This window comes from Sceloporus occidentalis, unplaced genomic scaffold (assembly GCF_023333645.1).
Source record: "Sceloporus occidentalis isolate IW3139 unplaced genomic scaffold, rSceOcc1.0.p SCAF_16, whole genome shotgun sequence".
Classification (NCBI taxonomy): Eukaryota; Metazoa; Chordata; class Lepidosauria; order Squamata; family Phrynosomatidae; genus Sceloporus; species Sceloporus occidentalis.
In genome coordinates this window covers 3,528,436-3,542,759 of record NW_028316996.1, presented here as the reverse complement: position 1 = coordinate 3,542,759, position 14,324 = coordinate 3,528,436, and the positions used below count along the sequence as shown (strand labels likewise).

The 14,324-nt window shown below is 38.4% G+C and overlaps 1 protein-coding gene across 1 annotated transcript in view; it reads right to left on the bottom strand.

The window, feature by feature from the left end:
* Positions 1-3,321: 3,321 nt before the first annotated feature.
* Positions 3,322-14,324, bottom strand: part of LOC149302948 (centrosomal protein of 120 kDa-like) — a 35,112-nt gene continuing 24,109 nt past the window's right edge. Inside the window, exons 18-20 of the mRNA XM_089481716.1 lie at positions 10,348-10,446; positions 4,174-4,319; positions 3,322-3,553 (exon numbers count right to left, since the gene is read on the bottom strand). Of these exons, the coding sequence (XP_089337842.1) occupies positions 3,322-3,553; positions 4,174-4,319; positions 10,348-10,446 (477 nt within the window). The remainder of the gene's footprint in view (positions 3,554-4,173; positions 4,320-10,347; positions 10,447-14,324) is intronic.

Sequence of the window (14,324 nt, the reverse complement as noted above, 5' to 3'; positions counted from 1 at the left end):
GTGGCCATTGTAAGTGGTGACATATTAGATTTGAAAAATCAAACAAAAATCTTCACTAATCTTAAAACATTTTTAAATAAAAAAATGACCACTTGAGTTAGCTCATCGGTATGCATTATTATGGAATAAGAGTAAAACATAAAAATAGCAAAAACAAAAATGTAAATGTAAATATAAAAATGACTTTGATATGTTTTTGTTTTTTTTACCGCAATTTAAATGGTGGTTACCTGCATTACAAGAAGATTCACAGTTTATTACAAATAGTGATTTCTTTCACCAGCACTTTGAGGAGACACATACTGTAGTTCTGGATCGATGGTGAAGAACATCTGTTGAAGAAGCAGCAATAAGCCAGTCTTCCAGATATGGGATCACTCTGATGCCCTCTAGAGTCTTAAATGTGCTGTGACTGCAGACCTAACTGAAGGGGCATAAGAAAAGCCAAAGGGTAGCGCCCAAAACTAAAAGTCTAGGTCTATAGAAACCATAAAGTCCCCTCCAGAAAGGCTCTCTACACTGGATTTTATAAATTTCATTCTAAATTTGTAATAAAGTGAAACACTAATTTGGGAACCAAAGATCAATGATCAACCTTATTTTCCCTGGTGAGGAACATCTTCTGTGATAAATTTGTTTAGGATGGCAGACTGTTATGTATGAATCTTGAGGAGGATAGGATACTAGAAAACTTGATGGCATATCCCTGATGGATGAACTTTAGAATCCAGGAATATGCTTACATTTGTTGTAAAAACCTGCATTACAAGAAGATTCACAGTTTATTATAAATAGTGATTTCTTTCACACAACAATTTACTGACCAGCAATAGTTTGGCAGAAACGGCTTTATTTATTCGTTTTAATACACTGTTTATCCTGTTAGTTAGAAGCTATACGCCTAAATCAATCATTTTTTTTTTCTTCTTCTTATGGTTACTCGCACAGAAGCAGCATCGGTCACAAACCAAACAGCGGAATTCTTTCCTACCACTGGGAAATTGCCACTTGTCCACTTAACTTCCGATTAGAAGCCTACAGAAACGTCTTAGTAGCAATCATCCAGAGCCATGGCTTAGTGCAGGCCACATATTGCCACACTACATAGTTATTATTCTGAGCCTAGTTAGCCAGCCATGTGTCTCCTACATAATTAGAACCCAAAGGGTCACACATATACTTGAGTGCAATGTATTTCAAATTTTGAGGTTGTATGCAGCACTAGAGCAAAAATACTTGAGTTTACTATGATAGGACTTCTCACAAATACCAGTGGAATGCTGATTTTCCAGAGAGAGAGATATATGCATACTTTGTAAATCCTTTTAAATCGGTCATACTACTGTTCATGTGTCTCGGACAAATGTTAGAGATATAAACCATGCTTAGGAAGGGTTTATCTGATTGATATTAATCCTCTTCATACAAAGTTTTTCCCTTGCAATATGTAAAACAAGATAAATGAGACACTTATATTTGCAATGCAAAGGAAAAAATGTAAATAGTTACATTAGGATTAGTACTGCTTTAATCATCCCTATTTACTTAATTGTAAGTACATTAAGGCACACATTCCAATGATGTTTTTAGCACAGATTACAGGACATGATGTGAATAGTACTTATGCTCTTGCTTTATAAAGGCTTTTAAGATGTAACTATAAAAATAATTACAATTTTAGAGTTTAGTTTAACTTTCTTTTTGTTGGTTTTTTTGAAGGAAACTAGTATGCCTCAGGGCCTGGACAGCTTGCCATCAACACGGGGACAACAAATTCCCAAGTTTATCATGGTATCATCATACAGGTTAATGTCAGGGTAGCCGTCTGCCATCTGAAGCTCAGTAGAAGTTGAGATTGCTTAATGTGGACCACTGAAAGATCTTCAAGATATACTTTTGTCCTCTGGCAAAATAGGACTGTCTGTGTGAGAAGCATCTTGAAAAAGGAGGCACAAAGACGATCTGTTTAAATGGCCCAGTCGAAAACTCTGGAGTAGTCTCATGTGAGCCAGAGTCCAAGGGACAACAAAGCGACAAGCAGTCAGACTAAGGAGTGACATGATATCTCTGATGGAAACCATTGGTTTATGCTGTACCTGGGCTATGAAGTCTTTGAGCTTCCTGAACAGTTGCCTGGGAAGGAAGGTTCTTTTGACAGTAGTGTCCAGGATCATGCCATCTTCTGCATGGGACTAAGTGAGGTTTCTACAGATATACGATTCAACCCAGCACTTTGAGGAGACACATACTGTAGTTCTGGATCGATGGTGAAGAACATCTGTTGAAGAAGCAGCAATAAGCCAGTCTTCCAGATATGGGATCACTCTGATGCCCTCTAGAGTCTTAAATGTGCTGTGACTGCAGACCTAACTGAAGGGGCATAAGAAAAGCCAAAGGGTAGCGCCCAAAACTAAAAGTCTAGGTCTATAGAAACCATAAAGTCCCCTCCAGAAAGGCTCTCTACACTGGATTTTATAAATTTCATTCTAAATTTGTAATAAAGTGAAACACTAATTTGGGAACCAAAGATCAATGATCAACCTTATTTTCCCTGGTGAGGAACATCTTCTGTGATAAATTTGTTTAGGATGGCAGACTGTTATGTATGAATCTTGAGGAGGATAGGATACTAGAAAACTTGATGGCATATCCCTGATGGATGAACTTTAGAATCCAGGAATATGCTTACATTTGTTGTAAAAACAGCTTAGTCTGCCACCAACTTGGACAAGTCAGGGGTGAGAATTTCTTTTGATTCTTATTCGCTTTTTCTCTGCCTCTTCCTAGGTTACCATTTGAGTATGGTCCACCACAAAAGGAGTGAATTCTGACATCTTCTGTAGCAGAGTGAAATTTGGTGGAGCTTTTCTCTCAGAGAGTCAATACTTGTCACCCGCAGTTCACGCTAGAATGATTTTTTCTCTTTTACAACACTGGGCTAACATAAAAAATTTAATATTACACGCATATACAAAAAAACCCAAACAATTTATTAGTTATAATACATAACTGTCAAAGTTATTTGATTACGAACTTATGCCCCTTATGTAAGATATGTTATATTGCAAAGACTCATATGCGGTTCAATCTAATTAAAAAAAAAACAAAAAAAAAACAAGTGACATACTATTGAAAACATAAATTAACATTTTAGAAAAATATATATTTATTGCTGAATCCACAAATATTGTGGTTTACAAAAATGAGTGGTGCTGAAGTGACAGTGACACACTGCAAGGCACAGCGGAGGAATGGACTCTATTTGGGGTCCAATCAATCTGCTGAAGGCCAATAAAAGAGGTAGAATTACTTGCAACTACATTATCTAATGCTCCTTTTAGCCATTGCCTCTCTAATCTGTCTGTCCAGTTCGCTTATGATATGATCTTCATGGGTATACACTCCAGTTCTTAACAACGTGTCCCTTTCTTCTATTAGCCGGGTAAGGTAATCTTCTAAACCGTCGTCCTGTTTACCCCGAGAGGTATCCATTCTCCCATTCACATTGCCTCCGGAATCACGGGGCTGCTTTCTTTCTTCTTGTTGCCTCAGCCTAATAAAGATAATACATTAGACCACCACATCTTTTAGCATGAAAGGAAACATATTTACAGGAGAACCATGAGCCATTATTCACAAAGTCGACGCATGTGCTACTCCATATAGGTTTTTTCTCATTTTAACTGGGCAACACAACTCAATGGCCCTCTTTAATTTTCTTTAAAAAGAATTAACACAAGTATCACATGACTATAAGCTACAATTAAACAAAGAGTTCTAAAGGGGAAGGCTTAAACATAATCTATAAATTCTGGTGTATGCGCTTAAAGTATGCAGACTTAAACAGTCAAATATTTTCAGGATGTTTTAACATTACTAGGAATTGTAATCACATTTATATCTAGCACAGTATCTGAAGTGATGTCAGTCTTTATCCAATAGTATCTGGTTAGAATTTGGGAACTTCTTTGATGTTCTACTGACCAACGAAAATTTCCCCCCCCAAACTCCCTACAAATGCTGAAAGGGAACTTATCAACAGGAGCTGAGGCAGATATTGAAAATGGTCAAACATGATTTTCATCACTGCAGTCCACCGATTTATGATCACTGTTATGTTCCCAATACATGTTTTTTTTCCTACGAAACAGAACATTATTTCGGTTGCTGTACCTGTTAAGCTCATTTCTGATTTCTTCAAGTTCCTGGCGCTCTGTTTTTACGACATCTTTCTCTTCAGCTGCCAAATAGCGTAGCCTCATTTGTTCAAGTTCTTCCTGCTGCTTCTTCAGTCGGGCCATGGCATTCTCTTGCTCACGCTTAAAAAAACAACATATATATAGCAATACAGGAACAAAGCAATTATGTACTTATTCTAATCAAACTGTTGCTGAATAAAAGACTTAAAAGCATGTGTGAGGCCTACAAAACACATGGAGGCTTTGCTCTAAGCAATGGTGTGGTTAGGTGAATTTGGTTTCTTAAATGTACCCGTCATTACATTTATCTGATCAAAATAAGCATTATATATGGTTTAATAAAACACCTTGTGTGGCTGCCATATGGAAGACATGTCCAATATATTTGGTGTCCGTGTGTGGGATTGGGCAAGGCCAGCACCAGCAATCCCACTTCCACCCCACAGCAGCCTGCTTTAAAGGAAGGGCCATCTCCCTGTGCTCAGTTTGAGCGCCACAAGGTGGCCACACGGGAGCTGCATTTGCCTCGCAGGAGATGAGTTTCATTTAACTCTCTGTTATATGCATACTTAGGATATTCACAGTAAGCTAGCTGTAATGCACGCTCGCACAAGAGTTACATATCCATTCCTGCAGACATGTCAAGAAAGCACCAACATTAATTCCAATGGCAGTGCTTCCCTGCCAGCAGTTGCTTCAAGAAGCCAAACCAACTGTTAAGTGGCAACAACTTTTAGGGGACATTATGTTAGATCTCTGGAACATTCTAAGAGAGTACTTTTTTGGCTTCTTTTGGGCAATACAACGCATAATGGTGTACTTCCAAAATATTGTAATATACATTAAACTATTGGTGGGGCTCTAAACTTTCCTGTGAAATTTCATAAAGCTTTATGGTATAGCACCAATATGTTTTTGATAAATATATTTTATTAAAAAATAAAATAAAAAGTATTGCTGAGCCTTACATTGTGCAACTAAAAGGGCTTTAGTAAGTAACACCAATTTATTTGCATATCCGCTTACTAAATTAAAAGCGCTGTTTAAGGCAATATGATATATTATGAATGGCATGAAAGGAAGTGTTGTAAAAAAAAAAATCTATTGCAAAGCAAAGTCTGGGGAGAGTTAATGCACAGATATGTAGTTGAAGAGTACATAATATTTTACAGTCCATTAAAATTACACTGCTAAATACTACAAATCAGTCAGTTTTCAGCTCAGAAGTAAGAAATTCACATTCAAGAAAGCGTGGAGAATTGCAGGGGTGCTGTGATGGTTTGCATTTGCTTCGTCGTAATATCTTGCCTAGTGACTCCCTGAACTATGTCTGGCTCCACTACATACCATCAATCTTTCATTCACATAAGCAGGGCTTTAAGTTGCTCCATTTGAAAATTAATTATCGTTTTAAGCATGGCTTGTGTTTTGGAAGCTGACCAAGTCATTAATATCTAGAATCACTAGTTAAAAGAAGCAAAACATACAAAAAAATTAACACTTTGACTGCTGACACACTGCAACACAGACTTATTTATCTTACAAGTCGAGGGTATGGGGACTATTAAAGAGCCACTTGGGTGAATGAAGCGCAATCTGTATCAGGTGAAGATGCTGGTATTAGTTTATCATGAGCTCTTGTAAACGCCAAGTGTTCTTTGCCTCCATTACCCTTTCAGCACTAATAGGGTGTTATATTTCTATTCCATTCTGGTGTTGAAAGCCCAGAAATCTGGCAATAAATTAACCTCTTTGCCACTAATAAGGAAATAAAATTTTACAAAGCACATCAATTTTGGTAAGTATTGGAGACTCTTTCTTCACTAACGATAAAGAATTATTCCATAAAGCTGACTATTTTAGACAGGATTGCAAACAAAGATGGCATGGTAGACATCTTTACTTGTCAATTCTGTCACAGATTTTAGAGATAGTGAAGAATTTAATTCCCTCATTCACAGATACTCATTCATTCCCTCAATCACGTATACTCGTCCATAAAACTCCCCCACCCCCTTACCTGAACTGCAGATTTCACGCGCACTCCCGCAAGGCTGCCTTCGCGTTGCTCGCACACAGCGTCTCTCCTCTTGTACCACCCAGGGGAAGCAGGAACTGAGTCATGTGACGTGACGTAAATTCACGTGACTCCGCTGGGTTCCTGGACGGAACAAGAGAAGAGACGCTGTGTGTGAGCAACGCGAAGGCAGCCTTGTGCAAGCGAGCGGGATTATTGGGACCCGCAGGTACATTGTCTGACGGCCCGCAACGCTCAAAAAAACGTCCGCACCCGCAAGTTTTTTGACCCTAGAGAAAAAAAACCTGTCCCAATTGACTGCAATTACGGTGAGTGTAGCTTCACTGATGCTAACTGCTCATGCACAGACTGTTCTCTGCCTCTCTTTTTCTGCTAGTGTCCTTTTTTTCTCTCCAGCTCACAATACTAAAGAAACAGTGATTCACTGAGCCTAAGGGGTGATTTTTTTTTTATATATCTTTTTATGTTTATATTTTGTAGTTAGTCTGGTGGAAATTTATCAGGAATAAAGTAGGTTTGGGATTAAAAATAGCTAAAAATGTTAAAATAATTTAAAATTATAAAGAAATATAGGGTGGCTTTCCAATCAGACCAAAGTAAATATATTTATTTTTTTCACATTTATACCAGCTATGTATAATTTGTTCAACTGCAAATTTGTGAATACACTTTTTTTATTATTGTCCTTATATGACACTTATATAATATTCCTATAAGTCCTACTTATCTTGAAAAAAACCAAACACTAATTTGCAAGAAATGAGAAAGAGGGAAATAATGGTTGAAGAAAGATATAGCAAAAACAAAACTTCCTCTGGCGTAAAAAAATGAAAACGTTCTGGTCCTTAAGGGGTTAAAAGTACAAAGGGTCAGCCAGGTTTTACGCAGGGGATTAATTTAAATAATTGTTAGTAGTATTCTAGATACAGCTCTCACTTTTACACAATATGGCTTCATTCAACAGAGCTGAAAACCCCATTTTTCACAATATCCAAAATTGTCCTAACATTTTGTTTTAAAACATTGTGTTTCCAAACGATAAATGCTAAACACTAATGTTTGGAATTTAGATTGAAATATTGCTGCTCTTTAAGCTTTGTGGTGAAGCAATGTTTACAAGCTAAGAGAATGGTTATAATTCAAGCTTAATTTGCCTGGTGAATTTACTGCGGTTTGTGTCAGTAGAATAAAAAAGGTTTATACATCTTCTGTACGATTCAGTATTTAGAAGAAAAAAAAAAAAAGCTTTGATGAATTAAGAAAACGTGCAGGAAGGCGACAGATCCACTTTAAAGTATGGGAGTCTAAGCAAACACTTCCCAAATATTTTGTATCACTAATCCAGGGCAGATCTGTCCAGCCTTTTGATTGAGTGGGCTGTATACCTTTCTGAATTGCAGGCTCGGCGACAGATTCAATTAAGCATTTCATGTTCTACAGCAAAAACATGTGTATTTCCCATGAAGCCTGACAATAGGACAAAAATCCTGCTATCTTTTATAAGCTGCACACAACCAGTTTCCATTTGTAATTATATTATGCACACGCAACACAGAACTACTGATGCAAAAATACTGAACTTTTCACACGCTGGAAACTTTCTGGGGTTTATCTGGAGTCTCCGGTCAATTTCTTTTTTTCCTCCAAGAAGTGGAGTCGTGTGCGGCCCCCACCAACGTCCCCTGTTACCCACCCTGCTCCCTCCAACTTAAGACTTTTGGGGCTAGCCCATCTGTGTAAATATGGATCGTCACAAACCCGATGCTGCTTTTTAGGGAAGCGAGATCAAGATAAGCCAGGGAAGATGGATACCTCCAGCTCAGCCATATCCAGACATTGTGTTTGTTTACTTTATGCAACAGACTAGCAAAAGAAAGTTAAGAGGAGCATAAAATGACTATCGCAGAAATGGTTAATCAAATGAAGCATGGCTGACAAACCCACCATCCTTTGCCTTTCATTTATAAACTACAGATGAGGATTATAGAAAAACCCTTTGATCATTTTTAATCATTGTGATAAATTGTTATTTCCTAAACAACGAGTCCTATGTTTTCGCTAAAAACCCACCCCTATTTTTTATTAAGGGCATGTATGCGATTCCACGGACAGCCTAATCTTTCCAATGTATACAACTCAAAAGAAGCGAGAATTTGATATTAAGCAGATAGTCCCCTGTAGGTTCTTTTACTTAATCCAGCCACTAGAGAAGATCTGAATCGCGTTTCTGCTTGCAGTAAACCCTTTATCAGAGGCGGGTGTCTGACGACTCCGTTCTACACTATCGTCCAGCACAGTAGGGGTTAAACAGAAAGAGCGTTCCATGCCAACCCGTGGAGTGTAAAAGGACAAGAGGCTCTTCAATCAAGCCAGCACAATCTTTATTTTGCTATGGCTGCCTATAAATCCTGAAAAGAGAGGTAAACATGAGTATAGTAGACTAAACAATGGCTAAATAGCGGCCACTGCTCGCTCTCCCACTCGTGCATACCAAGTGAGTCTGTGGGAAACTTAGGCTGTTCTAGCTGCGGAACTCAAGTAAAGTTTTCTGAAAATAACCCAGAGTTGACAAGTTAGTAGGAGGGCCTGGATGGTTTCAAGACACAGTTTTCAGCCGAGCTCTGGATTTCCAGCTAATATATTTTTAAACAAAGCTCTGCTTCCCATGTTTGGCCAAATTACTTAATAATGAATCAAATTAATTATTGTGAGTGGATAAGCACAGGACCGAGTGTGACAGCTCAGATGTCAGACAGAAATATGTGTGCTGAGCAAATGCAGCAAAGGACGCTCGGAGCTCAACATCTGTATGTCGGACAAGTTCTTTCTGGGGCTGGAAAAAAGAAAAAACCCTAAAGAAAAAGCATTATATCACTTTCACAGCTCTAAATTAATTGCTTTTTTTGTTATTTTAATTCTATATTTTTTACATTGAACATAGTAAACAAGCACAAAAAGTAATTATGATTAACTTAATAAAAATAGCAACATAATAGACATAACAGTAAAACGACAAAAATAATGGTATTACTACTAATAAAATAGTCATATGCAGTTATTATAATAATAATTTTCTCTGCCTAAAAGTTGTCTAAAGAATAAAAAAAACTTAAAACAAAAAATGTAATTGGAAAATTATTTTTGGCAGGATGGTTTAATTTTGAGAAGTGTATGCACCCAAGAAAAAAATATATTTCTTTGCAAAACAGAAATTATATATATTTATATATTTCTTTATACATTTTCTGGGGTCGTTACCTTTTTTGAAAAGATAACATAACAGTCTTAGCGTTGTTTGACTACTGCTGAAATTTATCCCAACCATTTTTTTTTTTTTGGAGTAGAGAATATCCGTGAATTTCAATTATTTATAGTAAGCTTTGTCGTTCCAAAAACATGTTTTGTTGTATTTATTATGTATGTGAAACTATTCTCTACGGAACTTAACATTGGTTTTATTTATTTATTTTCAAAGTCGGACATTCAAAGGATAATGGATAGAATTAAAATGATTAGCTGCGTATAACTGCTCACTTTTCAAGCTGAGGTAATAAGCCAAGATTTATTATTTTATTAATGAACAAACGTGGGGTGCTGGATTCTTCAAATGAGCGAGAAGGCAGCTTTTCCAAATGTTTACTCTTTTGACTAAGCCTTACAATAATTCACCAAAGGAACCTTGCAAAGGCACAACTTAGTCATGGAAATCATTACTCATACGTAAGAAAGAAGAAAAAAAAAAAAAGGGGGGAAAGAAGCGAGAAATTGGCAACAGGCATAAATAAACTGATTCCCTTCCAAGATCTACCAGTTGGACTTCATCATTAACATTTATTAACAAATCAGGCATCTAATTTGTACCGTGCATAATGTTTTATATAATCTACGATGGTAAGGTATGACAAATTACTAGCATAAACACCTTTCTAAACAAAACAGTAATAACCGTTCAAAGGATTAATAGCGTGCGGCAACTACGCACTTTCTATTGTGAAACGGCAAACAAGAGAAGAGTGTAGGCCTTCTGGAAGGCGACGTTTCGTAAGCGGTTATAAGCAACAGCATTGGCATGTCCGACACTTATACATCGCAAAACAAACATAGGCTCACCTGTTTTATCCTCGCCAGCTCCTTTAAGGCTCTACCCCACTGTTGCTTGTAATGTAGTTTAGATTTTATGGCAGACTCCAACTTTCTTTCAAGCTCAACCTGTTAGGTATACATGAAGCATGTTAAATACAATATACATATAAAAAATAAAAATATCAAAGTGAAACAAACTGAGGAATAGGAAATGCTTAAAAATACAGTCTAGTCCCCGACCCACTTTTTTAATGTAACTTTTAGTTGAATTTTGACTTCATACTAAAATTTATTTTGTATTCTACTGCATGCAAATAAGCATTGGCATTCTTTGGTTACCGAAGTTAGATAATAAAACATCCGTCCCATTTAACGGCTCCCACAGCTGCCTCTATGGAAACAAGGAAATCTAAGCATGATGTATAGTAAGGTGCATGCCTACACATGCTCGGTAGCACTCGGATTTAAGTCAATGGAGACTGGGCTCACACTCAAATACATGCTAATAGAGCATCAGTCTTCATCTCAGCAGCTGTTGACTTCAGTAGGACTGCCATAATGTATGTGCAGGGAGCATACTTAAATATGATTTCTTCTTTCAGTAGAGGCAACCAGGGAAGAAAACGAGACAGAAGTTTTATTTTGTAACTTCAAAAGCCAACGAATATGAGTGCTGATTTGCATACTGTAAGATGCAACGGCGACCACATAGAACTAACTTTTATAAGGACTCCATAGTATTGAGACAAAAGCTGATGCCGTTCTGATAAATGCCTCCGGTGACACAGATGAGGAAACAGAAAGTAACCATGAGGAATAACAACATAGCATCAAAGCTGAATAACACCACCCAGACCATCGGCGTTAGTCCAGTATTATAAAGGCACCCCAGTACTGGTGTATGGTAATACCTTTTTTAAATGAACTAGCATTTCATTTGTGGGGCAAACTCTCAAAAGGTATCAACCTTCAAGTACAAAAGTATCGACACTTGCTAAAGCCTGCCCTAATTACTACATTATATACACACACATCTTAAAACACATACATGTACACTACTGTGCAAAAGTTTTAGACAGGTGTGAAAAAAATGTTGTCCAATGTCGGGGACCGTAGATGCAGCAATTGGCCAAGGAATCCGCTTATGTCCCTGGGCAATAAGACGTAAAGCAGAGCTATCAGCTCCACATTGGCAGAAAACAGTGGGACCCACGCACACCATCTACTGTCTGGAGAAATCTGGTGAGAAGTGGTCTTCACGGCATAAAAGTCAAACCTCCGGCGTGGAAACAAGGCCAAACTACTCAACTATTTATGAAAACACAGGACCTGGGGTACAAGAAAATGGCTGAAGGTGCTCTGGATTGATGCATGAAAATGTCAAAAATGTGGTTACAGCAGAAGGCAGTTTGTTCGTTGGAAAGAACCTGTCAAGTTCCTTAACCCCTTGATGACAATTGCCGGTCCGGGCACGTCACCGAAAATCGTGACGATTATGACAATTGACGTGCCAGGACCGGCACGTCTTTAAACGGGTGAAAAAATCGATCCGTGATCGATTTTTTCACTCAAACGGTGTTGCTCTAATGCCTCGACATCGAGGCATTGAGCAACACCAAAAAAAAAACATTCCCGGCCCCCCCCGATCGCTCCTAGGAGCAAATAAAAAAACATGTTTGAAAGACTGCACGTCTTTCAAACATGGCGGCGCCCGCCGCCGAAAAACGGGTTTAGGAAGCGATCGCGAGTCGCTTCCTTTGCTTAGCTGGTGTTGCTAAGATGCCTCAGTATCGAGGCATCTTTGCAACACCTGTTTAGCAAAGGAAGCGACTCGCGATCGCTTCCTAAATGCTCAACTTACCTTCCCGGTGCCGGCGTCTTCGAAACACATGCGGTGTTTCAAGATGGCGGCGCCCATCAAGCCGGGGGCGGAGCCTGCTGTCATCATCGGGGGGGGGGTGTTGCTGGATGTCATGGACATCCAGTGAATAACACCCCTAGTGGTCAGATCACTCATAAGAGTGATCATGATCTGATAAATCAAAGGCAATGTTTTCTAAACATTGCCTTTGATCAGTATTGGATCTGCCTCCCTCCTTCACTTGCTTCTAGTGAGGGAGAGAGACAGATCAGTGTGTTTTTAGGTATTCTCAATAATATATATTATTATTGATCCAAAGGCTCTTATAAGAGCCACCCATTTAATATTAACCCCTTCATTGCCATTGATCACTGCATAAACAGTGATCTTGCATAGTGGCAATTGTTTTTGGGGTTCTTTTTTTTTACATTTTTTTTTACTTTTTATTTTTTTTTGTACTTTTTTTTAGGGTTTTTTTAATTTTTTTTATTAGAGCCATTAACCCTTTCCTTCCCTACTATTTTTGCTGCAATTGTTGCCATGCAGCGGTATACGGCTGAGGAGGCATGTTCCAAATTTGGCCCTTTTGCCCCCAAACAATCTGACAAACCCATGCATGTGGGGTATCAATGTACTCAGGAGATGTTGCTGAACACATATCGTGTTGTGTGACAGTGACATATACCAGGAGCTGTAATTTTACACCTGAAGTACAAAGTATGTTTAAAAAACAGCAAAAACAATTACTATCACAAACTTTGACAAGGGTTGGTGGTAGGATTAGTGCATGGAAAGGGTTAAACTATCAGCATCTAAAATACCCTGGGGTGTCTAGTTTTCAAAAAATATATGGTTTGGTGGGGTAAATTTAATTTGCTGGCTTCAAAGATGCCCCAAATACCACATGGAGACAGAATTACCAGATTCAGAGAAAAATGGTTTTGAAATAGCAAAACGCTACTTGTACTTATTGCCCCATAACGTGTAGAAGAAAGCAAAAAAACATAAAAACATTGGGTATTTCTAAACTCGGGACAAATAGTAGAATCTATTTAGCAGGTTTTTTCAGTAGTTTTTTTATGATGAATAAAAGATTTTTCAAATAAAAGTGAGAAAATGTGTTTTTTTTTCAATTTTTCATCATATTTTATTATTTTTATTATAGGAAATTACATCATATGAAAAAAATTTGGTGTCTGAAGAAAGCCCTTCTTGTCCTGAAAAAAACAATATATAACTTGTGTGGGTTTAGTAAATGGGTTAAGAGAAAATTACAGCTAAACACAAACACCGCAGAAACGATAAAACAGCCATTGTCACGAAGGGTACAAAAAATAGAATCAGCCTTTGTCACGAAGGGGTTAAAAAACAAGCTCCCGGTCGCTGTTTATAGACACTCAGTGACGTACCATATATTAAGTGCGGCCAAAGCTGTTATCCCCCGTTTTTGGAGAAGCCGTGACACTCCGCCGATCCAGGCTTGGGTCAGCAGGATGAACTTTATTGCCCACATGGAGGAGTTGGTGTGGGCCTCCAGGGGCAAGGAATATTTGTTCATCAGGCGCTGGTTCTGGTGGAAGGAGCTCACCTCTTCCCCGCGCTTTCCTGCTCTTTTACAGTCCGCCTGAGGGGCCCCTTCGGTCGTGTGGGTTTGCCACCCCTGGGTCCGTTTGCGCGGCTCACCCTTCCCTGCTCTGGGTGTTCCCCTATCTTTGTGTCCCTCGGCTGCTTCGCTAGCACTTAGGTGTTATGTGGTTGTAGCGACACGCGCCATCTGACTCTGATTTTTATGTTGTGTTCATGATTTTGTTTTGTTTGTTTTTGTTTGCTCTCTCCGTACGGACATTTCCGTGTGCTTACTTATGTGCCTTTTTACCATACGCATTGTGTTGAGGGGGTCTTTGTTGGACACTGATCTCCACTTATCTAACCTGTCTATTGAGCACCTCTGCTCCACACTATGTACTTTTGCATACTTCTCCCTTTCGTTCCGTGTCACGATGCTCTCTGTCATGCATGATTATCGCCCTGTGAACCGATATGTCGTTTGCCTATGACCATTGATTCATCGTGATTTATTTTGCAGTGCATTGTGCTTCTGTACTATACCTGTGCCTTTTGGTATGTTTTCGGATGTAACACA